This window comes from Lathamus discolor, chromosome 3 (genome assembly GCF_037157495.1).
Source record: "Lathamus discolor isolate bLatDis1 chromosome 3, bLatDis1.hap1, whole genome shotgun sequence".
Classification (NCBI taxonomy): Eukaryota; Metazoa; Chordata; class Aves; order Psittaciformes; family Psittacidae; genus Lathamus; species Lathamus discolor.
The window spans coordinates 134,245,657-134,268,750 of NC_088886.1; the positions used below are offsets into that span (position 1 = coordinate 134,245,657).

The 23,094-nt window shown below is 36.0% G+C and overlaps 2 protein-coding genes across 4 annotated transcripts in view; one reads left to right on the plus strand and one right to left on the minus strand.

The window, feature by feature from the left end:
• The window catches only part of LOC136010549 (protein FRA10AC1), a 31,276-nt gene extending 28,704 nt beyond the window's left edge, over nt 1-2,572 (plus strand). Inside the window, exons 13-14 of the mRNA XM_065671908.1 lie at nt 426-510; nt 961-2,572. Coding sequence (XP_065527980.1) covers nt 426-510; nt 961-1,003 — 128 coding nt within the window. The 3' untranslated portion in view covers nt 1,004-2,572. The remainder of the gene's footprint in view (nt 1-425; nt 511-960) is intronic.
• Nucleotides 2,573-4,076: 1,504 nt separating this feature from the next.
• The window catches only part of PDE6C (phosphodiesterase 6C), a 28,861-nt gene continuing 9,843 nt past the window's right edge, over nt 4,077-23,094 (minus strand). The window contains exons 2-22 of one of the 3 annotated variants that reach the window (XM_065672904.1): nt 22,713-22,865; nt 22,509-22,598; nt 22,142-22,282; nt 21,547-21,621; nt 21,394-21,458; nt 21,218-21,284; nt 20,437-20,484; nt 20,086-20,235; nt 19,288-19,431; nt 19,136-19,204; nt 16,460-16,606; nt 15,751-15,858; nt 15,533-15,642; nt 13,376-13,463; nt 11,630-11,730; nt 10,436-10,543; nt 10,111-10,174; nt 9,062-9,136; nt 8,833-8,916; nt 6,939-7,092; nt 4,077-4,129 (exon numbers count right to left, since the gene is read on the minus strand). In XM_065672904.1, coding sequence (XP_065528976.1) covers nt 4,077-4,129; nt 6,939-7,092; nt 8,833-8,916; nt 9,062-9,136; nt 10,111-10,174; nt 10,436-10,543; nt 11,630-11,730; nt 13,376-13,463; nt 15,533-15,642; nt 15,751-15,858; nt 16,460-16,606; nt 19,136-19,204; nt 19,288-19,431; nt 20,086-20,235; nt 20,437-20,484; nt 21,218-21,284; nt 21,394-21,458; nt 21,547-21,621; nt 22,142-22,282; nt 22,509-22,598; nt 22,713-22,865 — 2,094 coding nt within the window. Of the gene's footprint in view, nt 4,148-4,805; nt 4,826-6,938; nt 7,093-8,832; nt 8,917-9,061; nt 9,137-10,110; nt 10,175-10,435; nt 10,544-11,629; nt 11,731-13,375; nt 13,464-15,532; nt 15,643-15,750; nt 15,859-16,459; nt 16,607-19,135; nt 19,205-19,287; nt 19,432-20,085; nt 20,236-20,436; nt 20,485-21,217; nt 21,285-21,393; nt 21,459-21,546; nt 21,622-22,141; nt 22,283-22,508; nt 22,599-22,712; nt 22,866-23,094 lie in introns of those variants that run through there. The other 2 variants (XM_065672903.1, XM_065672905.1) reach the window with 2 other exon arrangements.

Consider the following 23,094-nt stretch of genomic DNA (forward strand, 5'->3'; position numbering starts at 1 on the left):
AGTTATGCAGTAATCCCTGTTTTTTGACAATTTCACTTACAAATCACAATTGATAAAAGTTGTCATTCGAGCAGAAATAATTGATTCATTTAATATCATGAGTTGAAACTGAAATTTAATTCTGTGTGATTATAAGCAATTTTAGGAACAAAGTGTTATGCTGCTGTTTTGTCAAAGATCAGTGATTTGACATGATTGTTGTTATGTTTGGCTAAAATATTAACTCATAATAGCTAAGAGTCTTTTTGATCTGTATTGAATAACATTTGAAAATATTTTCATTTTCATCTTATGCGAAGTAATGCTTTCTTTTTATTCTCATGGTTACAATTAAACTTTGTGCCTAGCAATATATAATCCAAATAAAAATAAAATTATAAATTCTTTAAAAATTCATTTCATAACCACTTTAAATTTTTTAACAGATTCAGATAAGAGTGATGTACAAGATGGTCCTTCAGATGCTGACTTTTGGAAAGGTCCTCTGAAAGACACAGATGAAAAATCACGGTGAGTTTGATCTAGTAAACTTGTAGCTAGTAGAACATACAGTGTCCATTCAGAAATGCAGAACCAGAGATCTTTTCTGTGTGGATGAATATACTGACATTTAAAATTAGGTCAAATCTCTCTTCTTGTAGTGAACCAAAGAATGTTTTTAAAGGGGAGACATCTCTGGGGGAGAACCTTTCTCAAGCCACTATCATACAACTGCTGTCTTACCCCTTACTATACTGTTAATTATCTTGGAAGTTAATCCCAACAGTTAACTCACTGCTGTTGCACAGATAGGGAAATGTGAAGGGTACTGGAATGTAGTGGATAAGTCAAACTGATCTATACCAGCAACAACTGCTAATTGGAATTCTGCTAAATCTTTTTCAAATATTAACTTTTAGGTACAGATTCAAATGAGAACTTTCTCATGTTGTGTCTTTCTTTTTCTGTTCTCTTCAACAGGGAAGAGGAGTTTGATGAGTATTTTCAAGACTTGTTTCTCTGAAGCTAGAGATGGATGTGGGCTTATCTTCAGGAGTTGTCAAGACGAAAGTCTGGAAATCCAGTCATAATTAAGGACCAGACACCTTTTTCTGCCAGCATACCTTTTTTACAGTTACTTGTATGGACCATTTGGATAGATTGTCTTTGTTGAAAGAAGGCTTCAGGTCTAAAAACTTTGTTTTCCTTATGGTACTCATGAAATAGGAGAAATAATTTTTTCAGCTTAGTGCAAAAGATACATGAAACCCAAACTTAGAAAGGATGTAAACAAATGACCATATAGTTTATTGATGTTACATCACAGAAGTTGGTTGCTTTTTATTTTGTCCCAAACTTCAGCTATTGCCAGATTTTTGTGAAGGTGCATTTTGGAAGATCCTGTTACTAGTTTAAAGTCGTACACTTTAATATATTCATATTTCTAATTTATTAAACAAGAGTTAATAGCCTTAAATTTTTTGGTCATGTCGATGTTATTGGTCAGGTATTAGTCTTTGCAAGTATTTTCAAATTTGGTTGGAGGCCAGTTTTTATCAAATACGTATTTTGCTTGAATTAAGTGAAGTACATCTGAAATGTCTCCCCTACTCCTTAAAAAAAATTAGTTCATTGTGGCCTTGTTTTAAATTTTAGTTATATAAAGATCTGGTTGATTGGTGAAATTTTTCATGTAAAAAATAGAGTGTGTGGCTTTCCATTGGAGATGTACGCGTGACTTTTATGTTACCTGTGGTTTCTGGTCTCCTTAGCATTGATTGAACATTAATCTTTCCTTAAAGTGTAATCCTAAATATACAAGTAAAAAATGTATATTGCTTGAGAAACTTACTGGATTCATCTTCCTCTTGAAGTTGCAACACAACTTTAAACATTCTTTAGTTTATGTTTCCAAAGAAATGCATATGAATAGTTACAGTGGCTATTTTCTTTTTTGGATGAAAATTACTTCGGATCTAAAGGACAAACTTTCTTAAATGTTCGTGTTAAACTGAGGCAAGTTAATGTTGTATAAAATATATTTTTGGTAAGTACTTGTCACTGTAGATATATTTATAGAAAGTATTTATAATAAGTGTTTGATGCGGAAAATATAACAGCAGAGATGGTTGCAGTGTATTTATGAACATTTTACATGCACTCATGAATAAGTTGAGAAGTCTATTTACAAGTATTACTTAACATAATTACATTTTAAACAGTTTGTACTTACATAATAGATAACAGTACAAGGACATATTTAGGGCGACTTTGAGTAAGAAATAAACGTAGCCTTGCAAGAAGACTTCTTTAGGTAAGAAGGTGGATTTAAAGGTTAATTCTCTGTCATGTTGCAAGCTTGGTTGAGAGTCAAATCCAATCTGCAGCAATCTGCTTAGAAGTGTGCAACTTGCCCAAAAGGGCTTTTGTCAAATGTGTTGCTATATTTGTGGCCTCAAGTACTGCATACTAATTATGTGTTCTGGATAACTAACTCCTCTTTGGATCTTTAAAATACAGTTATAAAAAGGTACACTATACATATTAAATACATAATTTAATACAGTTTGAATAAAATTACATTATCAAACAACCTTGAAATAGCTTTTTTCAGTGTTTGCATTTAGTACAGAAAATAATATGTGATACCCAGTTTTATGTCGTAACTAAGTTTGAATATTTGGCCCAATTAGAAGTAAGTATGTAATAAGCATGTGTGTGTGGTGGATTCCTTTACTTTTGGGTGATGATTGCACACAGTATCTATGTTCATAGAGCATTCTTAGCAAGGTATATAATATGGCAAGTCATTCGGTCATTATCTCTTCTCTGTGAATGCTAAGGGCCCTCAAAGAAAAACATAAGGTATGAGTCTGCTTTTTTTTTTTTTTTTTTCCTTTAAGGGGGAAGAAAAGTGGCAGGTTTGAGCCTGTACATGAGAATTGTTTGTTGCAGGAAGTACATTTGGCATCAGTCTCTTCTTAGATTTGGAACTGGTTCTGGTGAATGCTCGGATCCATGCGTAATGTACTAGCCATTTTCCTTCATCTGCAGGAGGAGCTGGCTTTGTGACACCTGAGTAGAAGGTATGGAGCTGACTCCTGTCATTCTTCAAGAACAGAAGGTTTTGTTAGGGAGATGGTTGTTTATGAAGAGCTAATTTGTGTGCAGTCTGCCATCTTGGTTGTAAGAACAGAGGTAATATGAATTCTGATGTGCTCTGCTTCTGTTGTCCTCTACCTCACAAGATTAAATTGGTGCCAGTTCATTGGTTTTTGAATAATTTCCTGCATTTTTAAAAAGGTGCATTGGGACTACATGAGTCTTTTAAAATGTTTTTGACAGTCGATCCTGCTGTAGATATACTGCTATGTTAGTAACTCTGACTTGTATGCAAAGCATGATGTTTACAGTCTGCCTTTTGAGATTTTTACAATAAAAGGTGGTCAGTTTAGGAATTGTGGGCAGAGCCACTTGCATATGGGCAAAAGAGTGCTTTCTGTGAGTGATGGCTACAATTTACAGTTTTATTCTCCGTGGTTTTGAGAAAATACTGTTTACCATGGGTCTGCTTTTTGTAGATATGAGCCAGGGAACTGTGTTGAGCATTCCTAAAGTGAAGGTTTACTCTAGACCTTTAGTACCGAGAATGAAGGAAAAGAACACCATTCCAGATTAAGGAAATACACGTCATATAAAAATCTAAATATACAAGTTAGCGAAAATTTCCATTTTTTGTTTGAATTGTACATGTTAAGACTTCAATCAATAATTTCATATAAGATCTGTCAAAATTATTCATGTTTTTCTGGACAGTGTGCAGAAGTTACATATTTTAATAAAAATATTGTATATAAATTAACATGAAAAAACGTCTAGAGCACACAGTTAACTCATTTTGCACCATTATTTTTTCTTTTTGAGTTTTTAATTGTAACTGTTTACTACAATTTAAAATTATTTCCAACAAATGGTGAGTATTTAAGAGGATTGTTAAGAAATTGGCCTATACTATTCAAAGCAGAAATCCACTGGGGCTCACTGAAGTTCTTTCTAGATGCCTTTTCTGTAGCCGGAACAGTGTCTGAGACAAACAATTACAAAATTATACATGTTTTGGATTTTCCATCCTCTCCACTTCCGCCACCACCTCCAGCATCATTTTCAGCTAAAAAACAGAGAAGAAAAGTAAAGTGAGTATTTTCTGTTATTTTTAGCTGCTCTAATTTCTTGTGAAAAGATGTTGCTTTTGTAATATCCGTATTATGTGTGTTTGACCTTCTGAAAATTGAATGTGATTTCACTACTTGTCTGGGAAAATAGAAAATGAAACAATATCACATACTATATATACATATATGCATAAAGTGTAGCAGTTGATACCAACATTTCTTAAAGGACCAAACACACACTGAACCACTCTTACTGGAAAGTTTCAGTAGTTAAATATAGGTAAGTGTCCCACACATACAAAACTGAAGTATGCAAGCCATGCAAAAGAAATAAACTCATGATCAATATAAACTGCAAATCTACTTTTGAAGCAGATGACACAAAAACTTTAATTTGACCTAATTGTATAAACCTTTATCCAACCCTGCATGAATCCCTTTGTAATTACCAATTGAGAGAGACACTTCTTATGTTTGTCATCTATAGATACTGATTCTTTTACTGTCTCTCTCAAATGATTCCACAGATGTTCTTTGGTCATATTTAAGATTCTTTCAATGTAATAACTTTCGTTTCCAGGTTCATTTAAGTTAAGATACCAATATTAGAATTAAAACTTACATTTGAAAGCTGTGGATCACCATGTTACTAGGTCATTTTCGACCCTTTCCACCTGCATTGAAACATGTCACATAATCAGTGTCCTACCCTCTGTAATTTGTGGATATAATCAACACTATGTTACTAACTACATATTTTATTTTCTTAGTTTAATACTGTATTCTGTTTTAGTTTCTGTTCTGAACTTTCCACTGTAGTGGTTCAGCAAATATGTTTATTTTGTTTTCTGTCTATTGAATGGCTAAGAATAGCCAGGTCAGTGTGATCTAGAGAAACCACCGTGGTTCAGCCTGTATCAAATTATTGTTTGTATGAACTGGCTTAGCGAACCCATATATTTACATGGCCTTGATTTGACAGTGTCAGATCTGTTCTTCACAAATGTGCATGGCCTCACTCACTCCAGTGCATAGTTACAAAGATTCAAAATAATTCACTTACATTTTGTGATACCAGTTATAATATGCAAAGGCCAGATCCTTAGCTCCTGCAAGTCAGTCTGTCAGTGCTTGGCTGTGTAAGGTTCCTTGTGGGAAAATACTTCTTAAGTCAATGACTAAGTGATTCCAAAATACCAGTGTTGTAAGGTGGTCCTAAGTTCAATTAAGAGTAGAAATATTTGACTCTCCTAAATGTAGAATTTAATTTCAGTTTAAGAAGCTTATAGGATCTGACTTTTGTAACTATTCTTTTTGCCAAGAAGCAAGTGTGTAAAGAGGTTTATGTGTAGGTCCCAGGTGTTTTATGTTTTGTTTTGCTGGTATTTCTGTGAAATTCAGATGCTTAGATTCCAGTGTAAGGAAGGAGTACTTTGTTCATATTCATCACCAGCTAGTTCTCAGCCATAAACTAATCTTAAATACGTAAGATTATATGGTTAATTGCAAAAAAAAGAAAGTCTTTAAGTTTGGGAGACAATGGGGTGGGCAAAATTTCTGTGAAAGTGTGTGTAAGTTGTATCACACTGTGAGCAGGCCAAAACACTACTTGTAAATTTATTACAATAACAGTATTTGACTCTTTTTATTAAACTTCTCCTTTGAAAATCTACTTTGATTAAATTATGTAACTAAAAATTACTTAACCACTTTGCAACAACTTTTTTTTTTTTTTAATTTTAGCCTAGTGTAATTTATTTTAGGAGCCAATAACTCTCTAGTTCCACTTCACACTGACATTAAATTGATGAGTGGCCTTGAGTAGCCTTGCTTTTGTACGAAATGTGAAAAATACTCACCTATTGCACACAGACACTGATTAACAAATTACTCAGTACTCATTTATGTTTTAAAGATACGAAACACACACTTAGAGTAAACTGATTTTTCTTCTTCAAACTAGCTGACAATAAATCATTCTGTAGTAAACCCTTGAGGTTTTGTTTTAATCTCTGAACCTTTTCAGTCATTTTAGCTGATTGGCAGAGCTGTTGACTTGCTCTTCCACATGAAATACAGAATAAAAATAACTGACTGACTTCACTCTTACACTTGAGCGATAGGTTCTCGGTTCCTATAAAATCAGTTTCTTTTCTAGGTTATCTTACCCAGAGCCATATTTTAAATTTTAAGGCTTGAGCTATCTTAGGAAGATCAGTGTTAAATTTGTAATATGAGAGAGTGTATTTCAGCCAAGAAACTGCATGTAGGGAACTAGAGCCAAAAGCTTTATCTTAAATTTGGAAGAGACCTTGGGGTTTGCATTGATTTTTAATGCTACAAATGAACGCTGTCTATTCCCAACACTTTTCCTTACACTTTTCATTTTCAACTTAAAAGCAGTTGAATATATTTGGGGCTAATGCCACACAGAATTTATAAATCTCTAGTATTTCAGGTGATTGCAGCATTCATAAATAAGTTTTTAATTACATTCAGTTATAAATCTTAAAAGAAATTTTACATTCCCTTCACTCTTGTGATGGTCCTATTTTCTGTAATTCTGCAGTTTGTAAAATGAGGTCAGTGTACTGGATTTGTGTAATCTTTAAAGGTTACTCCTCTTCCAAGTAAAGGTAAAGCTAATTGGCTAATTCAGAACTTGCATGCTATTAGTATAAAGTTTAACAGAATATTGCACAAGTGCACTACATGTGTGAATTTGAAAGAGAATATGTTGAATGCCTTACAAATATATATAAATGAAAACATTAGAAGCTACTTAACCTTTTTTTGCAGCTGCTTCTTCTTCCTTTTTCTTTTGTTCCTCAATGACCTTCATCTTCTCTTCATATTCATCAGCTCTTGTTTTCCATTCAACCCTGTTGTTTTGAAGACCATCAAACATAGGTGTAATTTCCTTGTGAAACCTCGAGAATTCCTGTACAAACAATTTAAATTAGTAAATTGGAAACCTGTAACACTGACAGTTTGTAAAGTCTGGGTTTTTAAAATACTGCTGGTTTGCAGAAAGAACATTTAGTTTTCTTTCTTAAATCTAATTTAGTATATATGCTAGATTAACTGATTTTATTTGATTTAACTTTTTTCCAAGCACTTATTCTATCTCTGGTAGTGGTGCTTTTGTAGAAGAGAAAAAATTATGAAAGAAATATTGTGAGTACCAGCTGGTGCACATTTGAAAGTATGTTCTTGCCCATGCATGGTGGCCTCTTATTGGAAATACCATGTTGGGAGAATAATGCCCTGTTGTGTACATAGAAGGATCTGAATTGCACACTACACATTTTAGTATCTTCCCTAATCCCACATTTGATAGTCTGAAACATACAATTATAACTATGATGCATGATATTCTATCATATGATTATCAGGATATAAAAATGTCTAGTATCCTATAGCAGATTCAGAATCACAGAATCACAGAATCCCAAGGGTTGGAAGGGACCTAAAAAGATCATCTAGTCCAACCCCCCTGCAAGAGCAGGGTAACCTACAGTACATCACACAGGAACTTGTCCAGGCGGGCCTTGAATATCTCCAGTGTAGGAGACTCCACAACCCCCCTGGGCAACCTGTTCCAGTGCTCTGTCACTCTTACAGTAAAGAAGTTCTTCCTGATGTTAACGTGGAACTTCCTATGCTCCAGTTTACACCCATTGCCCCTTGTCCTATCACTGGATATCACTGAAAAAAGCCTAGCTCCATCATCCTGACACCTACCCTTTACATATTTGTAAACATTGATGAGGTCACCCCTCAGTCTCCTCTTCTCCAAGCTAAAGAGACCCAGCTCCCTCAGCCTCTCCTCATAAGGGAGATGTTCCACTCCCTTAATCATCTTTGTGGCTCTGCGCTGGACTCCTTCAAGCAATTCCCTGTCCTTCTTGAATTGAGGGGCCCAGAACTGGACACAATATTCCAGATGCGGCCTCACCAAGGCTGAGTAGAGGGGGAGGAGAACCTCTCTTGACCTACTAACCACTCCCTTTCTAATGCACCCTAAGATGCCATTTGCCTTCTTGGCCACAAGAGCACATTGCTGGCTCATGGTCATCCTCCTATCCACCAGGACCCCCAGGTCCCTTTCCCCTTCACTACTTTCCAGCAGGTCAACCCCCAAGCAGGTGAAGATGTATCTGAAGATGTTAAAATACAACATGTCACTTTTCTGTGTGACATTTTGGGATAATACTAAAAGCTAGTCAGGAATTAATAATGTTGGCATTTCAGTGCCTTACAGAAGATACAGAATATCTATATTTCCACGATATTACAGGTTTCCTATTCCCTTTGCTGTGCCATTAACAGGTTTCTGTAACCATCTGTAAGTTGCATACTTAGATTAAATGGGACTGTGAAGAATCAGACTGGGCTTTCTAACTCAGTCTTTCAAAGTAGTAACAAAACCTCAGTGCCCTCAAGTTTCACTGAGATATTCACTTTTTATGCATTTGCTTTACATCTCTTGAATTTGATTTGTGGGAGCATTCTTCTTTGTAAAAAAGACTGAAATATTGTGGTGGTTGTGATAGTTGTTTACCCTGTGATCAAAAGTCCTGCTCCTGTCTAGAGTTTTTCAACTGTAACAGTTTGTCACTAACTGTGCCATCAGAACTGCTGCAGTGGGAAAACACAAAAAAAAATAATCTATTCTTACCTTGTACACAAATGTACACACAAAATCTATGAAACCAACTTGGAGCTTAGGAAGTTCATCTCCTTTGTTTCTGTCCATCATTGGCTGGAATGGAATAGTCGTAATTTAGGTTACATAGTTATCATGCTTTTTTGTTTTAATGATCTAATAAGCAACATGGCCTATTATCTAATCAGTGTTTTAATAGCAGCTAATGTTGCTTAATACAGTTAAATTATTTAGTCCTTACAATTGGTTGTTGCTGTAGCACAGTTCGTTCCAGGTCACCTTGCTCCCAGAATTCATTTGCAACCATGAGGGCAACCTGAAAAATCACAATTCAGTGGAAGTGTTAGCAGAGAAAGCAGGATTAATAAATAAAAGAGACAAGCTTTTCAGAAAATGTGAAAATGTTGACTGAGAACTGGTATATTACTTTTTACTACTTAACTATTACTACCAGCTTCCCTTCCACAAAGAGAGAACCAATTTCTTGCTAGCTGCGTTATCTCTGAGTAGTTTAAAAAGTTCCCCAGAAAGAGGGAATTTTGCTCAAGCACAATATGATTCCACTGTTTAATTCCTGTAGAGATAGTCAAGCATTTCTTTCAAGAATTACAGATACCCTCTGGTGCACTTAAGGCTTTTTCCAGCAGATTATCTCTCTCGATATTATGGTGCATGCTGAGTATACGATAGATCATTGCCAACAGGAACAAGACAATATTGACAACATAACAGTCTTCTAGTACTTGTAATATGTATTAGTTAGAAGGCCTCACAAGCATCTTAGAGTTGTATTTTCATTATGCATTATTAAAACCTATTCCTGTAAGGCTGAGCGATGAGCGTGATGGTGAGTGCTGGAGTACTTGAAGTACTTATGTACAAAGCAGTGTCACACTGTATTACAGAATTTAATTTTAGCATGTTTAAGCTGCTTTGCAAAGGCACCAAGACCTACAGAATAGACACAATTCAAATATCTGGAAAACAGCAAAAGTTGGATAGCACAAAAATAGCTGAGTGATATTTAAGGGTAGCTAGACAGCTGACAGAATCAAGGATGCCGGTTTTAGCTGAAGGACCAGTAGAGAAGAGTGGAAGAACTGCAAAGTGGTTGGGGATAGGCATCATGGAATCCTTACACTCTTAGTGACAGAAGAATAGAGGTGGTTTTCTAGAAACAGTTGAGTACAGATATTAAATATCAGCTGATAATAATTTTTTTATGGTTATGCACCAAATAGGCAATAAAATAGATGGAAGTGCAGTCCTGGTTATTCAAAAATTACCTACCTTACTTTGCACTTCCCAAGGCTTGGTTATTGCAGACAGATCACATCCAGTCATCATCATAGCCCTTTGAAAACATAGAACAGGAGTGTGGTTAGGATGATAATAGAAAAAAAGAAAGGTCTGGAATTTTTTTTTAAAGGAATTTACATACCTGAGATGCAGATGGATGCACATTTTGCACATTCTGAGATCTATTTCTAATCATTGCTATGCTCATCATTGGACAATAACACCAGGTCTTGATGTACATGTTTAAATGCCCAAATTCTTTTGAAATCATGTCTAGATAACTAATTGAATGAAGAGTAAAATATTAACCACCTACATGATGACTTCTTTTTTGGTTGGGTCAATAGATATATATTTAATTGCCTCCTCTTCTGTTTCCATTTTTTCAATTGCATCCACAATCTTTTGAAACATAGTTCTTTTCCTATTAAAACATACCAATAAACCATATATTAGAGAGCAAAAGTTCCTGCATTAAAAACGGAAGTAGAAAACCATATTCCTGATACTTATGCTTTTCCAAAGTAGCATCCTAATAATAGCGGTATCAATGTGACACATTCTTGCGATGGAGCTCAAACTTTTCAGGTAACCTAGCACATTTAGATTTTGCTATATACCACTAACATGTAAAGTATTGTGTCAGAACTCATGATGAAGAAGCAAATTACTAATTTCCTAATTCTTCATATTAAACATTTTGAGTTCACATTTGTATTTTTTTAATATTACATGTTTGTTACTTCCTGTAACGTAATGAAGTGGGAAAAGTGAAGCAAATATTAATGTTCTTCCACTCCCTCACCTCAAAAATCCAAAGAATTGCTAAGACCTGAATGAGAACTTTCAAAACCATAGATGTGTCTTGCTATTGCTTAATAGATCTTCTGACTTGCAGTTAGAATTAATTAAGTAATGGAATTACTCTCCATTAAAATTGAATAACTGTTGTTGAATAACTTACTGAATTGTTTCTTGTCTCCTGTGTTTAAATTGTCTCAGTCATAAGACAATTGGACCAAACCAAAATGCTCCAAATACCTTTAAGGAAAATACCCATTGTAAAAGTACTTTTAAGTCAGTAATTTAGGAATAGGATGGATGATTTGATATTTGGAGGTTTTGGCATCTTTAGCACTGGGATCGGTTGATGTCTGCAGTTTTGTTTTTAAACCCGCATCTTAATTTCCATCTCATAAGCTTACTCCTCTTTAGTATGAGTAATTGTACTATGGTATGCTAAATATCACACATGCACAGTTAAGCTGTGACTAAAAGCATATTTGAATGACCTTCTAAATGTATACTAAGTATTATATACATTTATGTGTTCTCTAATTTTAACGCTTATAATGAATCTAAGGATATCTTAGCTTTTTACAAGAATTAGACTTACTAACAATTTTAAATATAGCTCTGTACTCTATGTATAAATAACTAAGAACTACAATTATAAATCCTATAGGACTGACTTTTTTCAGTAGGAAGTTATGCAGAATTTCATACTTACTTGAAATACAAAGCCAAGTCAGTTGCTATTATTGCAACTTCAAATAAGTGTAGAACAGTTTCAAACTGGCGCTTATTCAGGTTCTGGAAGATGTTTAAACTCTGCAAGATGGAAAGTTTACCAATTCAATTCGTTATATAATACTGTCTTTGGTTTGTCTTAGTTGTCTCATGGAATAGTGTAACAAAATTGGCCAACTGCATTCCCTAAGTGAAAATAATGCTGCAAATGAAAAATCTGTCGATTGTTAAATATGGCCCTTATTCACGGCTAATAAATGGCGAAATAACCTCTATGATCAGTAGGTGGGTCTAAGATGCAGCCCCCAGAGGCTGCACAAATAAATAAATCCACAGTGTCTCATACAGATGTAAGTCCTGCTATTGCCATATACAGATTAAAACCAAGGAAACTACCTGCATTCCACATAATCAGTAAAGAAGTGGCAGTTCTTCATCATTTCTTGACAGTTCGTATTCCATAAACCTAGACTTTTTTTCCTAGACTTTTTAAAGCTTCACGGTAGAAACCTTTTCCTCCTGTTAGCCTGGGCTGGCACAATTGCCTGCAGTGGTATTAGGGATCTAGAATAGTAAGTGCAATGTCCTCGCCCTCAGGCAAAGGGAATTAGAGCTTCACACAGTATTTTTCTCAGGGTTCTGGTTTTACTTCCTTCCATTAACTAAGGGGACAATAAATGAGAGAGCATGGGGCCCAGCAATGCCTCTGTTGAGAGCCTCCAGAGGTCTTGACAACTGCTCCAGCAAAGAGCAGGACTTAGTTCCTGGCATCACATTTGAAAACATAAAACGTACATTGCCATCAATAAAGGTGGTTTATACCATAAATCTTCTGGGGGGTTATGATCATTGTGCTTCTGGTTAAAGTAAAGATTTATTCTGTGGCCTCATGAAGTCAGGAAATAGCAACACCACGGGGATTAGAAAATGAAAAACGAGGGTGGAAATGGGTGCCTGCCACGCTGCTGCGAACAAGTGGGATGGAAGTGGCACATGTGTTCAAGTCTTGCCTGTTAAACCTCCTATTTCCTCACAAAATACGTAGTAAAAAGTTGTAGTCTCTTCCCTTGTAGCCAGGACAGAGGGGAAGCATGGCTGACCCCCACTGTAGGAGCCTGGCTCTGGGGGCAGAGGGCCCTGGCAGGCTGCGCTGCCGCCATTTTGTTGAGCCTGAGGAGGCCGTGGTGGGAATCTTACCCCTGTGGTTGGGGGCGTGGGCAGCTGAGGGTACCTGCCTGGTTCAGGGAAGACTGGTAATGGGAGCTGCAGCAGAGCCTCGTGATACCTTAACAAAGCCAGGTCTGTGTGGGATTCTGGCCTGGCGTAAGGGGACCTTCCATAGACACATCTACCCCTGTGTTCCTCAGCTGCCGGAGCCAGCACCTGAACTCAGACCCATGAACTAGGGGCAGCACTTCAATGACAACATGTATGTATTGTATTTTCTGCTTTGGTTTCAACATCAACTGTTTTGTAAAAGTGGAAAGAACCTGAGGAGTGAGGACCAGAGGAAAAACTTTTATATCTTAAATCTATTTCTGGTGGTATTACTGATGTTTGTCTAAGAGTGGACAATACATAAGAATTTGACTTAAATTTCAAATTCTAACATAATTTCTTAATCTGAGGCTAGAGGATGAATAAGTCATGGTGAAATTTGGAACATCATAACTTAGTTGGATCTTTTGTGTTGATTGATGTGAGCAGAAGGTTCACGCAGACATACCTCATCTTGCAGTAGGGTTTTACTGTACTCTAGGTGATGTCTTTCTAAAATGGAGGAGCCATGAAGTTTTGCCAGCGGAGCAGCTGACCTGTTGAAAAAGAAGCAAATCTTAATAGTGTTCTATATTAGAGGTAATATTTTTGATTCAGGATTCAGATTTTTCAGATTTCAGTTTAAAATGCTTCATGTTCAGTAATTTACATATCTTAACCGTTGGTGTGATGCAGAACAAAAAAACCTCCACTTGCTTGCATTCTCTCCCTCTTCACTCTGTGACTAATGATGGAAATTGGAGAGGACCGACTGTTCAGTGGCCACTAAAGTCAAAGGCATGGTTAGATGCCTTAAAACCTGTATTTTTTAAAACATGCCTCTGTTTCATCTTGCATGTTCAGTTTAGCTGTTTGTTTAACCTACACACCTTCTGTATACTTTAAAAGTAGCGTTTTCCATCTTTTAGTATTTATTCTTTGGCACAGCTTTTGAACTATGCAATGTATGTGGCCAAATCCACTGTGATTCTGATTTACTGTAAGTTAAATCTGAAGTAACAGTATAATGGAGTTTAATTCCTCTAATGCCCTTGGTCTCCTCCCTTCCCCCCAAAACACCGTTTTATGGATGACACAAATCCTAACAGCTCAGGTGTGCTCAGACATCACAGGTCTGAAAGTATCGCTCTGACTTTGGGCTAAGAGAAAATTCTGTGTCAGATTATGGTAGTGGGAGGCTGATATAAGTATCCTATGTAGGTAGGCTCCAGGGGGTTCTGCATGTTTAGAAGTGTTCTTCCCTTGGCTAATAACTCTGTTCCTCAGATAACCCAAGGCAGATTGCTACATGCTACCTGTATTTTCTGACTTGTGATTAGGACTGTCGTGGTAAAGCCTGATAACTTTTATAAATAGCCTTACTGCGTATGACCTCGTGTAGAGGGCTTTCAACTAGGGAAGACCACAGTAGGAAGATTTAAATCCCCCCTTAAACTTGTTTGGATGAGAGGCAGTCTGCTGAATAAGAATCAGCGTCTCATTCTCTGTCTCCTACGTCACCTGGAGAATCCCTGAGAATAATCAGAAAATCCCCTCGTGTTACTGCTGTAGCATGCAGGCTGAAATGCCTCTGCTGGGAGGAGTGTATCCAGGGTCAGAGGGGGAAGATGAATCATTCTGGAGATACAGTTAATGGAGACTGTACTCAGAAGATTATGGTTATAATCTTCTGGTACATGTGACATTCAGCGAAAACTATGTTCTCCAGCTAGCACATAGAAACAAGCCCTAACAGAACATGTAAAAGGATTAAAGGTAGATTGTTCATTTCAGGAGAAGAGTGGGTCTCACCATGATGTAAAGTTGTAATAAAAAGGTAAGTTTAAACCAAAATTAATTAGTACTGTTATATAACAAGCATCTATTAATTAATATTTCATCAGAAACAAGGGGGGAATCACAAAGAAATCCTTTAGAATATTTACTCAGGACAAAAAGGAGCATGAATAGCTAAGCTTAACTTCATGATGCATAACTTAACGGCATGTGGACCCAGTGACAGAGCACAAGCTCTTTAGCTGAGAATCCTGTATAACACGAGGAGCTTACACCTCAAGAAAGGACATACATCAGTAAGTAAACTGTGGGGGGAATGACAAGGACAACTGAGCTAGTCAAATCAGACCATAGAAAAAGCAGAGGAAAAGAATGCATCTTAAATCCTATCTCACTTTAAACTGGCCCTTGTTTATGCCACGTCCTGATTCCCTCTTCAGAAAAGTGCTTATGCCCTGTCTTGACAAAAAATAATCCAGTTAAGGATTTTTAATTTACTTTTCTTATTTCTTTGTAGCCTGATGTGCAGGAGGCTCTGCTAGAATCCAAGCATTGCTAGACCTTGGTCTCTCTTAAAAATGAATTACAGATCCAGAAGACTCTTCTAAGATTCTGGTTTTGCATTTTGTCTTTGTGTTTCAGCTGTCATGGCAAATGCTCTGAGGCAGAAATCTTCAGTAAGATAAATGTTTAATCATGCCAGATGAATATGGAATGTATATCCTAGATTTTTGCAAGTTCTGAAATAGTTTGGTTGGGTTTTTTGGTTTTGTTTTTCATTTGCCATTAAAAATACTACATTTCTATATGTTTGAATATTTACACTTACTTCATTTGATACAAGTTATTGGTCCCTCTGTGATCAATATCATGGCAGAAAGCAGCAGCAACCATGGCAAAGGCTTCTAGATCAGTATAGTATTTCTTTATTTTGCCTGTCTGTAAAAGAAAAACAGACAATTTGGAGTGTGTATGCTCTTGAATTTTCCAGCTGGAACTGAAAGAAAAACTAAATGAAGAATGAAAGGTTGATACTGGCAATATTACCATTAGCAGAGTAAACATGGTTTGTCCCACATTGAATCCATGTCGCCAGTTATGGTAAGTGATATCTCGATAACCCTTCCTGACTGTGTACATCCATCTTGTAAGGACCTATTATGAATAAAAATGATGAAGACTTTGCTCTTAGTTGAAACAAAGTGATGCGATGGCTATAAAATTATTGGAATATATTATAAAATTACTGTAATAATAAGACAATTCTATGAAAATAATGGCTTTTTATTGAATTAAACATGGAAACAGCAATTTTTTCTTAAGTAAATGCCTCTTGATTTAATTCCTTCTATGGCTCACACATTTTTAGGATTAGTTTTAAGTCTTTATGAAAATATGCAAATGTTTAATTAGGAATCATAGAATAGTTAGGGTTGGAAAGGACCTCAAGATCATCTAGTTCCAACCCCCCTGCCATGGGCAGGGACACCTCACTAAACCATCCCACCCAAGGCTTCATCCAACCTGGCCTTGAGCACTGCCAGGGATGGAGCACTCACAGCTTCCCTGGGCAACTGATTCCAGTGTCTCACCACCCTAACAGGAAAGGATTTCCTCCTTATATCCAATCTAAACGGAAGGGAAGGTTGATATCCATATCAGTGATATTCTAGTACTGCCTACTTTAATATTAAAGCATGTACAATCAGCTATTTTTCTTCTATCTTAAAATAAATATTAACAAAATAAATCAGACCTCAGCTGGGACTTTGAACTTTTCAACAACATTTATCTCAAAGAACAGTCGTATTCCACAAGTTATCAGGCCATGCTCTGTAACAGGGAAGTCACTGAAGCGGAATTCATACAGTTCCAAATCTTTTGGATCAGGTAATTCTTCCTTCTGAAAAGTCAAAACACAATGTTTTTTTCTGGCAAGAAAACAGTTAGAAAAAACCTTTTGGTTTTCTTTTCTGACTTCAGTAGAAATGTTGCCTAATGACAGTATGCTTACTGTATCTTCAAAGGCCTCAGGTTTTGGTACACACTAATGTATTGTAAGTTACAAAACACAATCTTGATACTGCTGGCTTTCTGCTCAAAGATGATAGGTAAAAATCTTGACCAGATGGTATTATTTTCCTACTCTGAATTCCAACAAAATCTGTTGTGACCATCTCAACATTTCCTTAGTTCAGAAATCTCAGGCCTTGCAGTTTTTCCTTCCTGTTACAAAATTCTGTGATTCTCTCTTTTAGCCTGGTCTTAAGGCTGCAGTTCATCTTTTTCACAAGGTTATTATGTGTTCTTCCCTATGGGATCTTATGAATAGTGATGAATACAGTGATCAAAACTAACCTGTCTGGAACAAAACATGTCATTTACTTTCTAGTGTGGTGGGTGGTGGCAATCTGTCCTAGTAACTCCCTTAGTTTACATCAGTCTGTTCTGAAGTAGTGGACTGTGTTAAGTGCATAATCTTTTCCCATGTACTAAACGTCACCAGAAGCTGTCTGGATGCCAAGCAGAGATTTTTCTCTCCTGAAGAGCAGATACAGAGCTTAAGTCAGCTATTCCTTGTACCAAAGAACCTCATAAAGCATACACTAAATTCTAAAATGCAGAGGATACAGAGGTTAAGAAGTCTGTATTAAATTCCCTATTTTCTACACGTAATGTGGATTCACATTGATTAACTGGTAATAGTGATATTAGTGAACTGTTCTATAACACTTTTCATCTATATATTCCAAAGCCTAGGGAAAGATTATATATTTTAAAGAATGCACCCCAATCCAAGCAAGAATTAATTCAGGGAAGTCTTACAAAATGCTGAAAATAGATCGTGTGATCACAGTAACTCCCTTCCTTCATAGTAGTCTATAAATGAGCTCCATTTTATAGAAAAAAGATGACTGAATGCATGCATGTATTTCAACCAATAATGCTAAACATCCAAAGGTATTTCCTTCTCCCTAGGATTTTCGTTTATATCTGATCTGATCTGAGGTCAAGGACAAAGAAGCCTGGAGCAGTGGTGTTTTAAGACCCATTACTTTGTGAATCATCAGATGTAGAAACACCTGCTTTATCCCATTAGCTATCTGGGATTCCAGGTCTTATAATAGGATAAAGCATTTGCATGTAGGCCTGGCAGTGCAGAAGATATTAGACCTTTGAATCTGTAATTCCATAATGTTGAAGGAACTCATTTTAATTGCTTTGGGAGATTTAAAAATTCATACCAGCACTATGTTTTTAGATTTGGAGCCTGTACCATGATAATCACTTGTTGCTCTACCAGTAGAGATATTTTATAACATTTATCTAATAATTTTTGTAATTCTTCATGCAGCTAAATGAAATTTACTGTGAAAGGTATGTGAAGCTACATACCTTTTGATTTTTTGTTTTCACCACTTGTTAAGCTGTTTGAGCATTGGTTTTGTGGGAGCCAGTAAAGCCTGAACACCACTGCATTCCAGCATGCACATGTACATAATTAAAAATAGTCCAGTGAGATCTTTTCTCTATGTCTATGTCTGCATTTGCAAATGCAGTATAATAGGAGGAAATATGTAAAGTGCTTGGTAGTGGAAGTCAACAGATGTGTATTTTACCTTCTTTCTACAGCCTAGCTCTGTTTTGATGCATCAAAAGTGGAAGTTCATTCAGTGTTTTTCTGGAGCACATCTTTGAGTTTTATTTCACATAAAGTAAGCTGGTGCATTTGCTTGAGGACTGCTCCACAAGAAAAAAGTGCACTGACTGGGCACAAACAGGAATTTTCCTCCAAAAAGACACTCCCTTTCTAAATTTAAATAGTAAGACAGCCAGAGGACTGCACAGTCTGGGAAAGAAAGTGATTCTTTTTTTGTTTACTAGAAGCAGAGTTTTAGCTGATTAGGTCAAATCTGTTTTATCAATGTGAAGTCACGGTGATGAAGTCTTTGAACTTCTCTGTCAGAAGGAAATGCAGGAAAATAAATCTGAAAGTATGTTAGTTCCACTGGACACTCCTACATGTTCTCTCTTACTCAGAATGAAAGTGAACTTACATCAAGATCCATTCTTTTACCTTCAAAATGAAATAAATTCAGTTATAGGTGTAGCACTGTCCCCATGGATATTTAAAGAAGTTAAGCATTTTAAATGTTAATTCTTATAACTGTTTCTATATACTCTGACTGTCCAAGTCAGTTGACACATATTTGGCACTGAGTGTTTCCCTTAGGTAACGGTGAGGTCTGCACGTAGAAGAACCAAAGAGGTTGAGGAGGTGTTACGAAATCAATTTCATCTAGCTTGTGGAACTGATAGCTAAAATCAATTCTAGTAATTAGCATTTGGCTATACACAGCTTGTTCTAAAATGAGGACACATTACTATCTGATTTAAACACACCACTAGAATTTTCAGTTTAATGACTTACCAAAATCCTGATAAGATCCTTTTGCTCACATTCCTCTATACTATTTACATTTAATTTCTCCTTGTATTTCTAAAAGTAAAAATGAGTAAGAAATTAATTTTTTACATAGCAAATTTCCTACTGTAATTTTGTGAGTGTGGACAGAAACTTACCAGTATAGATTCAACTTCAGAAGGCGTGGCCTTTGTCTGGTACATAAGCATTTCCTGAGCAATGTCTTTCCTGTTTTCAAGCTTGTTCATTTTGTCATAAGTGTCAGTGTTTAAAACAGACCACCCCAGAAACTGTGTGAGAGTCTGGAACAGAGGCAAGAAAAGTTGAGATGACACCATATAACAGTAAAATCTGAATATACTTTTCTTAAACTCCAGTTTCTGGTAGTGCTCTTTGAAAAGCATAACTCTACTTGTTAGAGGCCTTCATCTTCCGTGAACAGGTTCTGTTAACACCTGACAGCTTTTAGTAACACTGTTTGTCTCAACCTAGTAATTAAGGGCTCATATTCCCACAGGACTTTGAGGCTGCTGAAGCTTGTTAGCTGAGTGGGCTTGAATACGCTGTGCAGCCTCTTGCCCAAGTACATGCAATCCTGAGCTCTCTGGAAACTCCCATGATCACAGGCACAATATCCTTTGTCAAGCAACACGGCGTACCTGACTACTCGCTGCTAATTAGGAGATGCTGACCATCACTGAAAAGTCATATTATTAAAAACAAAACTATATCTGACTTTTGGTCATTAGTAGAACTTAAACAATCTCTCATAAATTTCTGGGTTTATAAAAGGAAAATTTCTGATCCTTGAGAAACTGTATAGTGAAGCAGACAGACATTTGGTTAGATGGTAATACAGCCTATTTGAAAATTTTTAGACATTTTAAAATTACTTTTTACAATAATTTTATTAACATCACATGGCTCCTTACAGCCTCTAATCCCATTAAGCTTACTTCAATGATCTGTTCATCATACTCGTCAAAAGGTTTTCCATCTTTCCTATTGTAAAATGTTGCAACTCCAACAATTTCTTCTTTTTTGTTGACAATGGGCAATGACAGGACATTTTTGATAACCCATCCAGTCTCATCCACTGGTCCTTTCTGTGGGAAAGCCAAAGAACTGGATATGTATATTTCTGTCAAAGTAGTAATACAGCTATTGATACAGTCAATGTAACTCTGAGACCCATTCATCGCAAACAAAGGAGTAATTATTTATGTAATCAACAGCATAACAAATTGGTGGAAAGCATTAACATATTTTTCTACAATATCTATTATTTTAAACATTACTGGAATTACCTGAAATGTGAAATATTCATCTGCTGGGGCATTCATCATGTTACAAATCTGCAGCATGAAGAAAAGGAGGTATTGTTTAAATAGAATATAAGGTGCACTAACGCTTGGCCTGGTATTTTAAAAAAGTCTATTTATTCTCTAAGCTAACAATTATGAGCACACTTGCTAACTATAGACATTAAAGCTGTTCCTATTAGATTATATGTGGATATTCTAACAGACATCATTCCAGAGTGCTTGCAGAAAAGTCCCTCATGTGTGATGTCATATAGTGCATAAATATAGGCGTAATTGTTTTAATAAATTCACTTCAGGATTAATTAAAATTTCTATAATTAAATTATAGAAAGAAAGAACTCAGTACTAAGGGCTCTATCCTTACCACTATTATAAAAGCCATAGGATTACTAATAACTCTCATACATCGCAACTTTGAATCATGTATATTGTCTACACGAGAAAATTTTAGAACTGTGTATATGATGATTTTCTTATTTTGACTTTTTTTTTGTGACACTTGGCACACATGGAAAGTGATATCAGACGCACATATTATTCCTCTGATGTCACCACAATCAGAGGGAAATTTTCCTGATGTTTTGCCTGTTTATGCCAAGGCCTTGTCTCCATCCAGACTACTGATTTCACTGGGAACCAATGACACAGGAAGCACATGGCATTTCTGTAGAGGTTTTTGGTTGTGGGGAGGTTTGGGAGGTTTTTGTTCAATCAGAACTGCATGAATGAAAACTTTCAGTTTTTACTTTTACTATGAACTTACAAATCCATTTTCAGCAACATATGTTGGCAGTCCACTGACAAGACACCAGTGATCTGCTGGAGGTGACCTTCAGAGAGAGAATGAGATTAAACAATTTCTGCAATACAGACATTACTATTCTATCCCAGCAACATATCTAGCTACCACACAGTCACAGGCTGCTAAGGAATACTCACGGAATGACTTTAATTTCTTCTTTTCCATGTAAAATATAGTCAATAATCTTATAAAAGTTGACTTCCTAAATTAAAAGAGGAAAACATGTAAGTGACCTGTACAAACTCAATTTTTAAATTCAGATTCATAAAAAGAAAAATTAATATCCTCACTCGTCCATCAGGTGTCTTGGGGCCTTTGTAAGGCTCTGCCTCCCCCAGCCGGATTGGCCACTCGTCATAGAACTCCTGAGAAAATTAGACACAGGGTGTTCATAGATAACATGACATCTGCAGGTAGCAATTTTATTTTTCTTTCTCCATAGCTGTGCTATGGCCACATTTAAGACAATATTATGAAAACATTGTTACATATATTCCAAGCAAGATATGTTTGGCAGTAAATTGCAGGCTAATCTGAAGCTTATCTCTGGATGGTTGTACAGGTTAATTGTTGTTTTAAAAGGCAGGTATTTTATAAAGCAATAATCAGACCTGCACTTCTCTCTTCTACCCTTCCTCACATGGAATTATTAAAATCACTTCAGCATTAGCCTTTTTGTTTATCGTGGTTTTATCCTTTGCCATGCTTATGTTTTGCATGTAATTTTTTGTGACATGATTAGGTTTTATAGAAATCACCCCAAAAAGTTAGAAAGCATGATAACTTTCTGTCTCGGAGAGACATGCACTAGAAATATGCAGAACAAATTAATTAGAAGGATGGATTTTATAACTTAGAGTTAGGAGTAGGCAAAATATTTGTTACCTTCTCTTTAGTCATGTCCAGCAGACCAACAGAGTATCTTTCACAATTCAAATACATTCGAATAGTATACAGTGCTTTGTGAAACTGCCGCTCAATGTCTGTTAGCTCTTCAAATACTTTGTTGGCGGACCACAAAAGCATCTATTTACAGCAAAACAGAAAGAGAGTAAATGTTCACAGCGATAAGTAAACATAAGCATATGATTCCTAAGTATTCCAGAATAAGATGCATTACTGTTATCAAATTAAAAAAAAAAAAAAATAAATGCTATCCTTACTTCAATAAGCTTGCAAGAACATAGAATAGTGGAAATAATAATGTTTTCACACAAAAATGAAGTATTATAATTAATAAAATTTTCTCTACCTGACTTCTTCGGGATTCAATATTGTAGAGATATGTTATATGGTGATTTCTTAGGACCAAAGATATAAAATTGAGGTATTTTTTAAAAACCTAAAAATGAGAAAAAAACAAAAATGAGACAAAATATAAAATCAAGAGGCAGATTCACTCGAACTACTTGTTGAACTAACAGTTGCACTGTTGTGTGACGTTTGAGGTTATTACCTCTTCATCCTCTTTTGAGAACTCGGTGGCATTTAATTTGTTGAGTGCCATCACAACAGCAAGCACCTCTTTACCCTGCACAATTGGGGTTGCCAGCATATTGATTGTTGTGTAACCAGTTTTTTTGTCCAGAAAGTCAGAAAAATGGTTGTTCTGAAAGAAAAAAGGAAAACGACAACAAATGAAATACATAACAGTCAGTCACCACTCCAAGGGTAAACGATCATTTCAGTTGATAATTACTGTTTGCTATGAGCACAGTTTCACAGTGCAGTAGGTTTATACTCACAAAACCCCATTATCATGATGTAACTATATCTTGCAGTTATATGTACAAGCTTAACTTAGGCATTAATAATGAATGTAGCTGCTGAAATCAAGT